The sequence below is a fragment of the Talpa europaea genome (assembly GCF_964194135.1).
Source record: "Talpa europaea genome assembly, chromosome: 6".
NCBI classification, from domain to species: domain Eukaryota; kingdom Metazoa; phylum Chordata; class Mammalia; order Eulipotyphla; family Talpidae; genus Talpa; species Talpa europaea.
Window position 1 is genome coordinate 30,491,745 of NC_140072.1, and position 18,224 is coordinate 30,509,968.

The 18,224-nt window shown below is 36.0% G+C and overlaps 1 protein-coding gene across 37 annotated transcripts in view; it reads right to left on the reverse strand.

Annotated features, from left to right (window-relative positions):
- Positions 1-271: 271 nt before the first annotated feature.
- The window catches only part of NRXN1 (neurexin 1), a gene marked incomplete at its 5' end in the record, with an annotated part of 1,024,512 nt that continues 1,006,559 nt past the window's right edge, over positions 272-18,224 (reverse strand). For all 37 annotated transcript variants that reach the window (XM_084235920.1, XM_084235919.1, XM_084235910.1 and 34 more), the window contains one exon: positions 272-666. In XM_084235920.1, coding sequence (XP_084092046.1) covers positions 359-666 — 308 coding nt within the window. In that variant the 3' untranslated portion in view covers positions 272-358. The remainder of the gene's footprint in view (positions 667-18,224) is intronic.

Here is an 18,224-nt window from a genome sequence, read left to right on the forward strand (position 1 = left end):
TTGTGTTGTTTTGTGTTGTGCCTCGATGTAATAATACTCCTTTGCTTTATGAATGCGTACGGTCATCACTGTCTTTTAGAAATGTTCCAGCAACATAAAGACAGGCAGAGTAAATGAAAACACTGTGGATGTTAGGGAATTTATTGGCCCCTGTTTTTTTTTTTTTTTTTTTTCTTTTTTGGAGAAACAAGAGCATGAGATACTTGTTTTTATTTTTTAAAAACAGTCTTTCCTTCCTGATTGCATTCCCTGTCTTCTTTTGTATGTGCTTCATAAAAAGGAAAGTAAATAAGTTTATATTATGTCTCAGATAAAATGAAGACTATTTCTATACAAGGGTCCTTTTAAGATCTTGGGATCAGACGTAATACTCTTTATCCTTGTTTTTCTTATTTTTGTTGGCGCTTTTCGCACTGCTGGGTTGTTTCTCCTTTACAACAGCCCCATTGGACTGTGCTGAGTTACTGATGTAGTTTCTACTCTCATCCACGTGGTATGAGCCTTCATCCCGGTTTCTGTACTTGTACATGGCGTAGAGGAGGATGAGGATGCACAGGGCTGCAGCGGCTACTATTCCCACCACCATGCCTGTGGTGCTGCTGGACTCCCGGATCACTTCCGCAGACCCTGGGTACGGTTCTCTCCCGCCTGCCCGTGTGGGGTTGGCTATAGGAAAGAGAGTGAGAAAAAACACAAGGTGATGATGGAGTTCACTGAATGCAGAAAGCTCTATTACATTTAGCATCTATTCTCATGCCTAACAAAATAGCACCTCTGCTTTAGGAAAAGTAACTTGCTGCTGAATGTAGCAACCGCTGGTCTTCCTGGTCACAAAGTCCTGGAGACTATGAATTAAAGTACTCAGAGAGAGATCTGTTGACATATTTTTCTTTCTCATGGACCAATTTAATTATTTGGTTCTTGTAAGTGTACTCTCCCCCAAAGTCCCATTTACATCTAATGGGCTTTCTTGATTGTTAGGTGAAAATCATAAACCCAACATAGAAAAACCCTACTTGTAATATTAGAGGGTATCATCCCCAAAATCAAATTTATATCAATATACTTTTGGACTCTAAGAAAGGACAGCAAAATTTAGGATTGCTCTAGAAATCGTTTTCCTGTGTATACTATAATAAATACAAAGCTGAATAAGACAATCCAGGCATTTTGAATAGTGTAACTGCCTGCTTTTTTATGTATTTTGACTTTTGACCACATCTCACATAACGAAACAGAAATTTTTGCTTTTCCTTTTGGAGCTTTATCTATATTATTGTTCACTGGCAGTAGTTGAGTGATTGCCAAAACTAAATTTGGGAGGATTAAGTTAAAAAAAAATTCTAGTTTTAAAAATCATCCACATTGATTTATGCAGAATGAATTTGAGTAATCTCAATAGCATATAAATTGAATACACGTGTGTATGTGTGTGCACAAACCAGGAATTGAACAGTTCCAGAAGACTAAAACTATTTTTTATTTCACTACTATTAAATATCATTTGGTAATTATTTTTAACAGTTTTATAAAAGTTTGTATTAATTACTGGGAATGATTTACCAACTGTAATGATCCACACTCTTTAGTAATTCGTTTCGAACATCAAGATTTCTCCTGCTGAAATGTGGGTTTCTTGCTGTCACTTTCCTTCCCAAAATAAAGCTTTGCAAATATAGTTTCTTGTAAAGTAATAGCTCTCCGTCTCAAAGCAGCAATATGCTGCATTCTGGAGCCACAAAATGTAGCAGATGAAACCTTTCTAAGCTGAATATGTCACTGGTTGTTTTACAGAAGCCCATGTAATGTTGTTGAATAAAAGGCCTTGGAGATGCTTCCGTGGCCAAGGTAAAGGGAGACAAAGACTATAATCCATAGCATTTGATTACATGAAATTAATTTCCTCTCAAGAAGAACAGAGCCTACCTCAGGAATTCTGTCACTACCTGACAAACCAAAGGCAGTACTTTCTCTTTCAAACACAGTCATCTTTGCCAAAGTCTGCCAATTAGCTCAGCTGCTAACTTACACTAAATGATAACTTTCTACTAGTTCATTTTGAGGGCAATCTTTTAACCATGGGGTCTCAAGAGCTGAAGAAGGGATGCTTATCTAAATGTTACCTAATTTATTTCCCCCCACCTGATGGAATGCTTTTATTTGAAGTGCATTTTTGTAATTATTTTACTGTTGTAAAAGAATGAGGAGCATAGAGACAAATTCTTAATTATGTAGTTCATGATAATAAGACTTAAGAGTTTTAATGGAATGCAGGATTTAAACCTTCTGTACTAAGGATATGATATACACTATTTTCCAGTCAGAATTGTTATCATAAATACACTCTCATCTACAAGAAGTTTAATTTTATTTGGTCTACATAAATATTTCTATGCTTCCAAAAACAAGGGTATAAGTGGAATACTAACAACAAACTGAAGTAAAATTAGAATGAGATTACAAATAATAAAGCAAAGCCTCAAAAAGCTTAATTTTGCCACATGGGCATTTTATCAACACATCCTGTTTAAGGAAGATGCTTGTTTTTTGTAATACCAGCCAAAAATGCTGTTTAAGTCACTTGCAGAACTAAAAATATCTCTGCATAACCCATATATAAGATTCTAAATATAATTTTCTCAAAAAATAACCCACCAAAAATCCTTAATAATTCAGTAAAGAAATATTTTATCCTCCTTTCCATGAAAAATATAATCCATCATAAATATTATTGTAGGTTCATTTCTTCCATATCTAATTGATTAAGAATTAATTCTGCTTCTATTTCAAAGCTGAAGGATAAGTCATATTTTTCTTAACTTTGCTGCTGAAATTAGAAGTATTTATACACTAATGTGTTAATGGGACAGCTCCCCTAAATGTGCAATAAAAGGCTAGAGAAATTAAAATATATTCAGGAGTTATAAATGTGGTTTCCCTTATTGATTATTATTAATGGCTTATTTTAATGATCACTAACAAGGTCTTTGAGGAAAATTTGATATTAAATTTAGTGTATAGAATAGTATAAATGGCTAATAAATTTAAATGATTTTTAATATAATTTGGTTAAAACTTGACATGAAATTAAATGTAACCATCTCTTAACCATTTATGACAATGTGAAAAAAGAGTTTAATTAGAGAAATTCATAATTATTATATTCCATAAGTTTGAGAATTTTGCATTTCCTTTCTACTCCATAATAAACTAAATCAAGACCTCCTAAATAATTAAAACAATCTATACCATGCTTTTTTCTCAGCAATGCAAAAATATGAATACATGAAATAAAGCTTACTATCCCCCCTTCTTTCTTTCATGTGATGAGGACATTCATTTTCTTATTTTTTAAAATATTTATTTATTTAATCATACAAGAATGGGGGTGCAGGCCAGAGGTATGGGGGGCAAGAGGATTCACAAGAGAGAGTAGAAAACAGAACCGGTAGATCAAGTGAAATACACTGCTGAGGGGAGCAGTGGGTGAGACAGGAGAGGTCTGTTGCACCATGTGGGGAGCTCCCAGGCCGGGGATCAAACATGTGCTGCAGTGGCTGCAGTTTGCTTCATAGATTGTGTCTTAATCCCCCACCAGGCAGGCCCATGATGAGAACATTTAAAAGTAGATGAGAGAGAATAAAGAAGGGGACCAAAAAAGCTAGAACATATGCAAATTAGCTTTGGGTCCTGGAATGGCCAAAAGTGATCTCAATGGCTTGTAAAATAAAGCCAGGCCATTATTTTCGGTCTGTGAGCCCAGGTCAGTGGAAGGCTTCCTTAGATTGGTGCTGGTCATCTGACTAGCAGGGCTTTAGTCAGGGTGACCAAAAATGGGCATGATTTCAACTTTGGTCGTGTGGTAGCACATGTATTTTAATTTGAGGCTAGATTGGGGAAATTTTAATTTGAGGCTAGATTTAATTTGAGGCTAGCATGGGGAAAAAAAAAAAGAGTAGCTGAAAACTTCTAGGTGTTTACTACGCCCATTTGAATCCTATTGCAATGATTATAAGGTAAAAATCCATCTCAATTACACATAACTTGTGTGTACAGTTTAACAGCACATTAGTTTACGCCTCATGGTTTTCACATGTGATCTGATCATCTGCATTTCTCAAAGAGATACCCATCACCACATACCTCCCAGAATTACCTGGACAGAAGTACATGGTGAGGCCCATGGCAAGTGAGGAGAGCACATGTGCACATTTTTTTAAAATTTATTTATTTATACATACAAAACTGGGGTTCAGGCTAGAGGTGTGGGGATGCAAGGATTCACCAGAGACAGAGTGGGGAGCAGAACAGGTGGACTGACTGAAATACACTGCTGAGGGGAGCAGTGGGTGAGACAGGAGAGGTCTGCTGCACCATGTGGGTCACCTCCTTGGCTGGCTGGGGATCAAACAAGTGCTGCAGTGGCTGTGGACAGCTTCACAGTTCTAAGACTTAACCCCTTGGGCCACCAGGGAGGCCCTACATGAGCACATCTTAATGGCAATGTAAGGCCTTTGATTATTGTGGTATTTTTCTAAATGACTATTGATTGTATAGGCTAGGACAAAGAGCTATCACGAAATTTGTAATTTCTGTCTTCTAAATCTCCTCTTTGCCAAATGGCAATGGAAATATTCCTGGGATTCAAGTACTGATAGTGTTATCTTAAAGAACACACGGAAACTGATCTTTAATTCTCTCTCACTCTCTGGAATATTTGTAAGATTATATGGTCTCCAACAGTTTTCCACATGGTCTATGTTGATTTAGTTTGGGCTAGTTTGATTTATTTTAGAATCCTGTATGGGAGTTCTATGAATTTTCTTGTTTGTCACTATCACAATTACGTAGGTAACTATATTCTTTCAAATTTTAGGACAGCTATTCATGTATTTCTACATCATACCTAAAGTCAATTTATTCACATCCAATAGTAATTCATTACGGAAAATATACATATGTGCAAAAGACATATTCCAGTGCCTCATCATAAAAAAAGAATGATACATGTACTTGTTGATCTGCATAAAGGAATTTAAATGTGAAATATTTAAAATTTTAAATTATCCTTAAATTTGCTGCCATAGTTATTTTAAACCATGATGACAAGAAAAGAAACTGCCCTGATGTATGTTCCTTCTTTATTTTTGACAGTCCTTGGCACTGTATCTGCGAAAGAACAACATTTCCCTGAATAGGATCTAGTTTAGATAGAGTGAAGAAATACCATGGGAAAACTGTTTAAGAGACATATTAGGCTACAGAGCAGACCAGAAAGAGCTACTTGTGGCAGGTCTCATTTCTCACCAGCTCCTCTCGCCCTCTGTCACCTACTCTATGTCGCATTCTATTCTTCCTCAGTACTTCTCCCCACTCGAACCATTTCCACAAGTCCCTCTCCCTGCTGTGGCTTATCTTTTTTTTTTTTTTTGTCTTTAAGTAGAAAATTTTATTCCCAGTTAATTGAATATAGGGACTTCAGAAGAATCAAATTCAGGTATCATGGTTTACAAGTGACAGAACACCTCTATATTCATCATCTCACTTAATCCCTCCAGCAGTCAAATTATATAGTTTTTTTTTTTCTTTTTTTATTATAATTTTTTTCTTTTTTACATCATAAGCTTATCTTTGAGGCAGGCCTCACAGGGCACAGCAGGTGTGTCCCTCAGGGAAATGAAGAAGGCCAGGGCAGCGCAGGTGGAGGCAGAACTCTGTCCAATGGAGTGGGTGTAACATTCAGCAAGATGCTCAGTGAGCAGTGAAACTTATTGCCAAGTTCCTAATTTCAAGTCAAAATATAAAATGGTCCTTGCTGGCAAAAAAATGTCAAAATGCTACTATTACACCAGAACACAGTCTTTGTGTTTTATGTTGGCATGCTTTACTTTAAAATTTAATATTCTAAATTTTTTACAGAATACAATTCGATGCTTTATCAAAAGAAAGATTATCTTATCACTAATCAAAAAACATTTGTTATTCAACTATGAATCTGAGGATCACATTAAGCTATGCATTGGAGCTAGTTCATAACCTTGCCGGTCATAACCTTAATATATGTAAATGGGAAGTAGAAATTCTCATTTACTTAGCAAGATGATTCACAACTCAAGTTCTAAAATAATGAAGCATTTTGAGAGAGAAATTTTTGAATTTTAATGAATTTTTCTAAAATGATTTCACTTTGTAATGGAAAGCAGTTGGCATCCTTTGCTTATTCATTCTGACAATGGAAACATGACAAACACATATTGTTATTAAAAAATAAAACTGGTCTTGATTTATGTTTTTAAAAGACTACACAAGAAATGATGCTTAAAGTCCTCATTCCTGTCACATAAAATGAGGGCTTGGTGGGTGGTGGGACCTTATATTTCCATTGATGAGTTCACCAAGCAATAACCATGCCATCGGATACTCTTTATATCACTCAAATTGTCACTTTTATGAAACTATTTTGTATACTTGGATGAGCTGTTCCCTGACTGTAATCTTATTATATTTATGTTGTTTCCAAAGTTAGCTTTGCAGGGTGAGATTGTAGTTTCCAGGCAATTTTTATGGCTGGTTTTATTTCTTCAATATAGATTATTAGTGTATGGGTACGTCATCAACCATGACCCTGTCACATCAAGGATAAAGCAAGAGTTTCACTATATACTGATGGCAATGAAAATTCAGCTTTTGTGCTCTATAAAAAGAAATTACAGGAGGTTACCAGTCTTAAGAAATTTTGAAGAATAAAATATATCAATGATAAATAATGGGGCATGAGCTATATATTTCATATCAGGAGGGTTGTATAAAGGATCATAAGACTCCATAATGTTCAACATATATCTTTTTTCTACCTTGAATTGTTAGATATCCTGTCTTACATTAATAATTTTAAAAGAAAACTACCAGCAAAATGCATTTATTGAATTTTTCTTGCTAAGAGTCTTTGACTAGTCCTTCTGGTTTTATAATAGATTAAACTAAAAGTCATCAATTTTAAATTTTTGTCTGCACCCCATCTAGGAAAATAAGTTGCTTAAAATGATCTCATTATACCAGAATTCTGTACTTTGTCTTAATAGATGTGGAAGTTATTATAATTCTAGGCCAGCCTTGAAAATGATTTCAGATTTATGGGGGAAGATTTGACTTTTCCAGTACCAAGTTTCATTAATACTGTGAAAAGAAAATTGGAATTGTAGGCTCCTGGGGTGTTTGTGAATTGAGATTAGCATGTTTTCCTCCATTTCCAAAAAAAAAAAAAAAAAGCTTATTATTTTTTTTTTCATTTTTGTGTTTCAATACAGCATGAACCAGAAGAAACAATCTCCCACAAAATGCATGTTTAAATGCCACAGTTGCAGGGAAGCAGGTGGACAATGATCTAAACAACATCCACTAATTTTCATTTTAACTCTGGTTTTTTGAGAAGTGATGGATACATGATGTTTCAAATCCTTCTCATCTTCCCTTCCCACCAATTTCACTCATGACCTGACTTTCTGAACTTCATTCCTGAAGGTTAGACAAAGACTTGGGAAAGAACATATCTGATGCACCTTAGCCCTAACCCAAAGAATTGGAGATTTCGAAAGAACTTGGAAATTAAAAAGCCTTTACCACCTGTCTGACTACTGTATCTAACACAGTCCTCTGTTATTTTCAAAGTCAGCAAGGCAAGTGTTTAAAGGGAAGTGCAGGGGCCACCAACCTGGGAGTGAGAGGATCATTATCTTCACCAGAAATTGAGGTATTATATGGGAAGGGATGACAACTATAGAAAGATCACATGCATGGAGGACAGAGAGCATAAACTAGGACAGGCAGCTACCTCATATGGCACCACAAAGAAGAGAAAAAGCAACAGAAGGCAGCTATGCTTACAATTGAAGAGGGTGATCCTATACCTCTATAGCATATATAATAATCACCTCAATTTAAAAAAAAAAAAAAACCACTAGTGGCCACTAAAATACAAGTGGTAAGTATACAACATGAGTTACTATTCATGTTATTCATGTTATTAGGAAAAAAGAAAAAAGAAAAGGCAATAGATAATCACACATTTGGTGACTTTGGTGACACTGACAATGAATAGTCAGAAGAATACATACAGTCTCCCTCACGAACCTCCCAGCATGAATCATGGCTGGGGAAACACAGAGGATCATGGCATTCAGCCTGTTATACAATTAAATTATACATTATAAACTATGTATTTACAGCTTTAGTCATGGACAAGTTGCACAAAATTTTAAGATGGTCACCGTGTTTCTAAGGTTTTACTAGGACCCTTGAGCATGTCATGGTGTTTGAGAAAGTTCCTGTGTGATCACTGTTCTCATGACCCTTCGTGGTCTGCTCACAGCTATATTCAAATTTGTCTTCCATTCCTCTCAAAGGAAGTTATAGTCATTACTTTTTACTATCCCTCAGTCTTTACATGCCAGTAAAAGTTCAACCTCCATGCTTCACCACCATTTGTCCTCTTGTCTTGCTGAATACTACTTATTCCTTATGACTTGACTTAAATATCCCATCTTTTATGAAGTTTTTTTAAAGAATATTTACTCTTCTCAACAAATATATAGGGAACTATAGCAATGTTACAGGGACTACTAGATCCTGTGGTAGAGCACATAACCAAACACACAACTTTACATCTGCCCTCCTGGACCTTGACATATAAGAAGGGAAAGAGACATGCAATAAATAAAGAATTACAGTTAAAGCAACAACAGAATGTGATGAAGGAAAATGGTAGGTGAAGGTGTAAAACAGAGTTTTCTGATTTCAACTGGGGAGTTTCTGAGGCTGTAATATTTAAGCTAAGACCTATAAAATTAGTGAAAAACTGTCAGTAAAAGGTAGGCACAAGAATCTTTGAATCAGAAGGAGTGATATATGAAATGACGTTGAAAAAGGACAGAGTATGCTCTCCAAGAAAAAAACAAATGACAAAACGGCTGCAACACAGTCAATTTTGGGGGAGAGTGAGGAGAAATTTGAAAGTGGACATGGAATTTACACCAATTAGTCATGGGGCAATGCCATACATGAAAAAACTCAGCATATTTGACAAAAGCAGGACAAGAGAGAAGTGTTCGTTCATACGTCTAAACAGTTCATACCTCTAAAACAGAAAGATCCTGTATCAATTGATATTAAAAGAAAAACATTCTACTGGAAGAGTAGACAAAAATATAGACAGGTAAGTGAGAAACAGAAGATGTGAATGGGTGAATACAGAACAAGATTTTCAATTTTATAAGTCAAAATAGAGTGGTTGTTTTGTTAAGTAACATATTTGGAGGAAGAAAGGAAATAGTGGCACTATGATAAAGATGTTTGCTTAGAAAATGCACAGTTTTACTGGTGAAAATATGAACTTATAAATCATTTTAGGTATTAAAATAATATTAGATTAATCTGTTAAAATTTATAAATGTCAAACAGCAGCTAGATGATGGGTGCATGTGAATTCATTATACTGTTCACTCTAATTTAGAATATGTTTCAAATTTACAGTTGTTAAATAAAAAGAATACACAAATACTTTTACCAAGCCATCTCAGTTTTGGGAATACAGGCTCTAGAATTAAATACAGCAACATACAAATATATAAATACAGGGAGTTTGTTATAATGCTGTTTGGGATAAAATAAAAAAAGATAGCACTTAAAAGTTCAGTAACAAGATAATGGCTGAATAAAATATGGCACATCTATAGTACAGAAGCTTAACTCAGTTAAAAATAGGAGTTGGAGCCTGAAAGGTATCAATGATATATTAAGAAAGGAGAAAATAAAGTTAATTCATGTAGTTTGTTTCTAATTTTAGAAGGCAAGAAGGAAATACAATCCTATGTTTACGTCTACAGGAACACTGTGAAAGGTATATGGAAGATTCATGCTAAAATGTTACAATTGCTTAATTTATGGAGGTGGGGAAAAAAACAAAATTAAGTAGAAAAATGTATTAAAACATTTCAAAAAATATGTATTAAATAACAGTAATTCAACAGTATCAACAATGAGATGTTGATACCAAGACAGTAATGGATTATTTCTTCTTAGAATTTAGAGTATATTAGAAATACACTGGAAAGTAAATGCAAAAAAAATTAAATGTAAAGCATTCATTAACACAAAGAGGCACAAACATTGGGTACTGAGAAAGATAACAAAGGGGCTTTAGAAAGTCATCAGTAAATGACTAAGTAGAAAGTTCTTGTGATAAGACTTAAAAAGAAGGATCCTGGCCTTCTGGTCAGCCCTAAAGCCACTGAAGTTTCTGAAGAAGAAAGACTGAGAGGGCCTGAAACTGGCAAGCACAAAATTAAGAAAATTTATAGGAAGGTGGTTACCTTTATCCCAATCTTTTTTCCACCATACATTACATTATCTAGTATGGATTCCATACTGCTGTGAAATCTTAAATGTTTCATTTTTGTTAGATTTTTTTTTTCTCTTCCTAACTAGATTACTAATCCTTTGATAATTTTCTGTAATTCAATTTCTTTGTTTTTTTTTTTACACCAATTCCCTCACCCTCCAACATCCAATAAAGATTGAAAATGTGATTTGCAAAGTTTATGTTTTCTGACTGACTATAGGAGATTCTGTAATACAAAAATTTTTCAGGAGTTAGACTGCAGTGAACACAATTATTATTTGATTGCAAAATTTTGAGTAACGGTTAACAAATGGGCAGAACATGGCAGTAACATTGAATAATTTTTCATAAGTTATTTTTATCTTTCTACTTCCCTATGTCCCATCGCCTATAATATTGTCAGTAAAAGAAATAGATATTATATTTATTTAATTAAACTAGAAATCACTTCTCCTATGCTTAGGTGTGCTGGAATCAACATGCATTAATGTAACTATTGGACCTGCATTTATCTTTTCTGTGTCACTGAGCAATGTGCTGCTTAATTCCAATGACTGAGGTCACTAAGTTATTTAAAGCCAAGTAAGTTAGCAATTTTCAGTCTGATTAATTTGGATACCTTATTTGCATCAACATCATCTGACATCCACAACTCTACCATGAGTTGACATTTAACTTGGAACTCTCTCCTCAGATTCAGCAGAATAGATGCAAAAGTTACTACACTACATTTTACTTCTGCTGCTGTTAGAATGAGAAAATTGAAAGGGGTCTCATCAGTCTGGTCAAACTTTCCATAATTGTCAGGTAGAAGAAAATTCATATAAGCAGTAATTGAGAAAATCAGTTTCAAAGCTAGGAAGCCTGGAGAGTCTGTATGTGTTTCTCATCAAAATGTATTATATTTCAGAAAATGCAAGAAAAGCTCTATTTTGAAATGTAGATGATACTCTCCATTACTGATTTCTATTCAACTAAACTCTTTGATAGTAAAATAACTTCTTTTCTAGGAGCTCATTGACTAAAATACCCAGAAATACATACACCCAGAAATCACCTGTTTTAGATGCATTTTACTCTTTTACATATAGATAGTTGAGCAATCAGTCTTTACACAAAACCAGGGAATACATTCAAAGGACTCCCCAAGCCTGGAACCAGGAATTTCAGTGAACTCATGATTATAACCAGAATAATGAGGACTCTGTGTGTATGTGGGTGTGTGTGTACATGAATGTGTATGAGAAAATTGCAGTACTCTTTCTAATTCCATGATAGAAGTTGGTATAGTCACCTTTTTCCTCTCTCTTCTATGCAGGTAAATCAGGTTTTTTAAGAGTAACAGGGAAGACTTCGTAACACCTTGAGGTCAAATTACTTAATTATGTTGAGTTATTAGAATGTTTTTTCTTAACTTCTTCCCACGTATAACAAAAGGCAGATTTACCTTTAGATATATTTTCACATTGCTTAATTGTCACCATGTCTACTCTGATCTCTGTCTCACTGCAAGGCTTAAATTTCTTTTCTTATATTACTTAGCTAATAACTGTTATCTTCAATGGGTTATGATTAGATGGTAGGCTTTATGTTGTATGCTTTAGACACATTGTCTAATTTATTCCTCATATCATCTCTTTGCTGTAGATATTATCAGTAGTGTAAGGAAAGTAAACTGAGTTTCAAAGAGGTTAAATGATTCGGCTTCACAACAGTCAAAATTCAAACTTGAGTATGTTATGTCTATAGCCATTACAGTTTATACATTTCGTGGGTTTGCATTTATGACTACATAACAATCTGTTAATATTTCTGATGTTATTCTTTCTTATAGAACACTGACTATTTCAGGCCCCTTTCTTAAGCAACCATCCTTTTCTGCCCCTTCTGATCATACTATGCTTTGTTTTTTGCTATTTATCTGTCCTTTCCAGTAAAATGAGTTTGCATATTATAATACTAGACATCAGGTTCTAGTCCAGGCACCGCACCTAACTTGCTAAGAGTCCCTTAGCAACTCATTATCCTTGGCTATTTTTTTTTTTATCAAAAACAAAGTGGTGATACATTATTTCTTGCCCAGGGTCACTATGAGGATCAGGTTAGGTAGGGCAATAAATGTGAAAGTGGTCTGAGAAGGATAAAGAGCTATGTGAAACAATGATGGTCCTATTATTTTCTCTGCCTTCTCCATAAAAGGTATTGAAACAGTAATTATCCCATCAACCAGAAATCCTGCAGCATGTACATCCCATCATGGCTCAGTCAGTGTGGCAATGACAATCGAGGACATTATCTCTGCAGGGGTCACTGTGTTCAGGGGCTTTCCTTTCATGAATGGAGGCCCTGTGAATTCAGGTGGCCAAAGGACATTAATTGTCAGGCTGCATGTGGAGCCTGTTTCTGTTTTTTGTGGAACATTCTATCTCAATGGGCCAGTGCTCTCTAGTTCCTATGACTGGAGTGAATTAAAATTCTCCCTCTTTCAAAATTGTATTATATTTTATAACTTTAGGTGTCATAAACCCAATCACCTAAAACCACTCTTACAGTAATAACTGACAGCAAGGCTTATTATCTTGGAAATAATAACTCTCTGATTAGATGTTAGGGTTTCTTTCTAAAATTGTTACATTGATTCTTTTTTCTTCCTTCCTCCAAAGCTCTGGATTTCCATGGTGTATACTCAGAGTAGGGTGTCTACTTCAGAGCTGTGTGCTGGGTCCTGGGTGCCCTGCTCCTCTGCATGGTGCCTCCATAGCAATTAATGAAGTCCAGGTCACTCCAGGTAATGGGGCAACATGCAGTTGTGCTGATTTAAAACTGGGTCTACTCACTTTGGGTGATCATCTTTATATTCTTGTCATGCCACTGCTGTCTCAATTTTCTTTTGTTGGGAAAAGTTCACGTTCTTTTTGGTGAAAGTGCAATAGCTGAGGTGAAAGATTAGACAGCTTCCCCACTGAGCCCATTAAAAGCAAGCATGTCAAACCTAGAATTGGGAAATATGGAAGACAAGCCATCTGTCATAGTGGGAGAAGGTGGTGTGGTTTCGGTTAAGTCACCGGGCCTTGAATCGAATGTTCCTGAATTGTCTTAGGAGGAAAGGCAAACATTATAAGCACAGGCAGGAAAGAAAATCATCCCTTCTCTCAAAAGTTCTGTGGGACAGAGACCTGAATTTTTTTAACTCCAAAAATAAGAACAAAAGATGCAATGTGCCCTCTGTCCTCTCCAACAATCTAAATTTATCTAACTGTAGCACTGCTCTTACCTTACTAGTTTCATAGAGGCTACAGAGAAAAGTTTTATGCTGGTAGAATTCAGAAATACATTTTAAAATATTTTAGATGTGAAGTGTCTATAACTAATATTTCCCCTTCTTGACTGAGGATATAGGTTTATTTCTATTCATGACATGGCTTACTGCTCAGTTAATGTGTTAGTACCACTACTGAACGCTGATCTATATCATCAGTTTCTATGCGGCATACTCAATACTAAGTATTCTACATGCACCCTCTTTTATCAGCACGGTATTGTGAGCATTTAACATTATTCATACCATTTTGCCAAGGCAAAAACTCAAGTACACAGAGGTTTGAGGCTTTGCTTCTGATCACCCAGTCAGCGGCTGAATGAGATGTGAATTGAGATACTCTGACTTCCAATGTGTGTCTGGTGAGATATAAGGTCTTATTGTGCTTAGAAGTGGGGCAATATTGCACTTCTCCTTTTTAAAAAAAAGTAATTGAGGCAAATCAATATTGTTTTCTTTCCTAATTTATTACCAAATGTCAGGCTTCTTATAATATTTTGTGGCTGAGTAAGGACAGCAATTCAATCAATAAGTCGGTGACAAGACAAGAGCCCTGTAAACAACTAAAGCCAAGTGTAACATCTGTTGTTCCTTGGAGCACATGAACCGACAAAAAAGGCATATTGGTTCTTCCTGGAGGCTGCATGCCCTGGAGTGTGGTATTCAGATATGCTGGCTTGACTCTGATATCATCTGAGGAAATGTAATTAATGAAATACCAGGGAAACTCCACTGGAAACCAACTTCATTATCAAAGCTCATATTTGACATGAATTACAAGAGAACATAATTTCACTCTTGCTGGATTTCATGTCTTCATAATTTTGACTTAACCTGTTCTCCTGAGCTCATACAAAATTTCTTCCTTCAAGGTTAGTGAATATTATAAAGCTTGACATTATGTCTTATTTTCCCCTTCCAAAGTTTAAAAGGACACATGACACTCTACTTGGGAAGGTTCTAATGGTATTTTAGTGTTTTTAAATAAGGACTTGTGATGTGAAATGTTATCAGTGTTTTAAGGTGGGACACATGTTGGATTGCCTGAAATATTAGTGTGTGCTTAATACTGAAGAGATTTTTCTGTTATTTACTGTACTATGGTTCTGTATTAATAGTCGGGCACTTTTTACAGATCTTGAAATAAATGTTAAATTTACAGCAAACTTACTTATTTGCTAAATAATTATTGTAGGCAGCCAATCATAGACTAGTTGTGGCATATGAATAGCGCCCATCTCTGTAACATCCAAAGGGACTATGCTCATCATTCATTATATCCTTTATGACATCACTCAACCTATGAGCCTTATTAGGGGGCCTCACTACAAAGCACAATAAAGTAAACTAGTAGCAGCACTAGTAGCAACAGCTACTCAACTCACCATTGGGTTTATCATAATTATTTTTTTAAGATTTATTTATTTATGCATACAAGAACTGGGGTTCTGTCCAGAGGAGCGGGGGGAGGGGTGGTGAGAGTATTCACCAGAGACAGAGTGGAGAGCAGAACAGGTGGATTTACTGACATACACTGCCAAGGGGAGCAGTGGGCAAGACAGGAGTGGTCTGCTGTGCCATATGGGTCAGCTCCCTGGCCAGGGATCAAACTCATGCTGCAGTGGCTACAGACAGCTTCATAGTGCTGCAACTTAACCCCTTGTCACTAGGGAGGCCCCCGTTTATCATAATTATTTATCTTTAGGAAATGCCAGGCATTCTGCTAAGCACTGTGGATGCATCTTCTCTTAATCTCATAACAATCTTATTTCCCTCATTTTACAGACTAAGAAAATGAGCCTCAAAGACCCCAAGTAACTTTCCAAGACCAGGAAGGGCTGCAACTCAAACTAGTTCTGACTCCAAAGCCAGGCCACAACTAATGACTCACTTCCTGTTGCTTACCACAATTCTTACAAAATGCATTTACAAGTTTTCTAAGATGTGACAATGATCTACTCCATTATAGTTTAAAAAAAAAAAAAAAAACCTCGAAAATTACGGAAAGGTCGAAATAGTTTCCATTAAATAATAATATCTGGGTCTCCCTGGTGGCTCAGTGGTTGATCGCTGGGTTGCATAGCTGCCCGCAGCCTCTGCAGCACCAGTTAGATCCCTGGCCATTGGACGAGGGTCCCACATGGCATGCAGACCTCTCCTGCTGCCCGCTGTTCCCCTCAGCAGTATACTTTGTCAGTCTGCCTGCTCTGCTCCCCACTCTGGCTCTGGTGAATTCTCTCACCCTCCAGTGCTTCTGACTATACCCAGTGCTTGTGTAAATAAATAAATAAATCTTTAAAAAAAAATAATAATAATATCTGTGCTATGAAAACCAAAAAAAGAAACCAAAAAAAAAAAATCCAAAAAACTACCTTTTGTTTATTTGTTTCCTACTGAATTCTGTATAGGAATGAATTTTGGTGAATGAAACTGGTTGCTTAGAAAGATGGAATCAACTTCTTTGGCTATGGAATCACCTTCTTTGGCCTTATAATTCCCCACAGCTTGACTAAAACTCAGCTGATGTGCTTCTGTGGTTCCCTGCACTCTCTTTCCTCAGAGCATTTACTTTAGAAAACTTGTAACTCTAAATCCCTTGTGTCTATCCTTTTGATAAGTAAATATATTTAAAAGCTCTTCTTGATACCTGAACAATTCTCCTGAAGGATTTGAGAGATAGTCCCTTTTAAATGCAACCTTCAAAGAAAAAAGCTCCATATCTTTCAATCTCCCAGTTTCTGTGAGAAGGTAAGGCAAATTCTAACTCTGGAGAGTCCTTTGCTCCAAGTTGTTCACAGTGAAGAAGTTGTTCTAAGAGGTTTACTGTTCCTTTGGGGGAGGCCAAATAAAGAGGATCATTGATCCTCACCCCAGCTCTTAAAAACTCTCCAGTTATTTATTTTTTTGTTCCAATGAGTTGAGGTCAGGTTGAGATCTGGCCTCCTTCTATTACAATAGTCTTATTCTTCTTTTTAAATTTATAGCATTATTACAATTGTCTTGAATAAATCTTCTTTTCCTGGTTAACTCTCTCCAATGTAATTTTTGTTTTGAGATCACTGCTCTCAAAGGAACAAAAGGAAAATGCAACACAAGTGATAACTAATGGCTTTCTTCTTTTTTAGGCATATAGCTTCCAGTTTTCTGGAGAATCAAATGTATAAGGTAAAAATGTAACAGGGTGATGCTAGGGAAAAGGGGAGATTCCAGATTCCCTGCCACACCCAAAGGAGGGTAGAGCTGAGCTGGTAGGAGAAGCTGCAGGGGAGACTGAGGAGGCAGGAAGCAGCATGGAGAGCCAGAAGTAGACTTGGGGGCGGCACACAGAGCAGAGAGATACATGAAAAAACTGTGCTTGCCTTTTGGTCTTGGACTGGTTGAAACAGATGTGGGTGAGAGACCCATGGGATGGATAACAGTGGCAGTTTTTATCTCAATTTTGATTTTGCTCTTTTCCTCCCAGACTTGTCTGGTTGTTTCTGATCCCTTTCTCTGTGTCCCTGCTGGAAGGTGCTTTAGACTTAGGGCAGCTTTCAGGCCTTTCTCTGGACCAATCCCGTTTGGGTGAACTTTTACCATGAGGGGATGGGTAACTTTGGGTGCTTGATTTAGAAACTATATTCTTTGTATCTTCTGTATTGTTCACTAATTGTATTAAAGCTCCTTTCCATTAAAGGTCTTATATGTTTTGTCTTGATGTGGTGGATGAGAGAACCTATTTAGAGCAGGCAGGTTTGGGGGCTCTGGGGTGCCCCTCTCCCTGCCCTGTAACAAAAACACTTCCTCCACTAGCATATTGTACATTGAAAGCCAGCTAGCCCATCAGTGCCCCAACTCTAGCTGCCCTGTCCGGCACTTCCATGATTAGCTGGACCCCAGGCACTGGCTCTTGACTAGTACTCAGGAGACTTGCTGGGTGTATCCAAAAATGGAACACTCATCACTGCTGTTTTTTCTGGCTGCAGCTCAAAATTACCCATTTTAACAGCAATGTGCTGGCTATTATGAGTTAATTAAACTTGCTTTTGAATAATTACATAATAAATACCCAAATTTAAATGTAGCATAAAATTATCTTCTAATCAGTTTCTAAAAATATGATTTAATAAGTTATATATTCCTTTAAATGATTGTGATTACTTATTTAATGAAAAGATGCACCTTGTTCAATATACATATCATTACTCCTAATGTGGTTAATGCCATCAGTTCAATAGAAATCTTTTGATCTTTTCTCAAAATAGCACACTGGAAAACCACTCAAAATTGCATGGTAATTGCAGCAAATTTAGCCTAATGAACAGTAATACATGTAAAGGACCTTTTGCCATCAAATTTAAATTTATGGCAGTCATGGAATTATTTAAATGAACATTTGAAAAATTTAATCCTACATTTGCAAGGTGCCTGAATTCTAGAACAATCTTCTGCATTCTAAGAAATTAAGCATAATTTCTCTGAATCACCTTAGTTATGGAAATACATCATAGTTTTGTAAAATAATGAAAA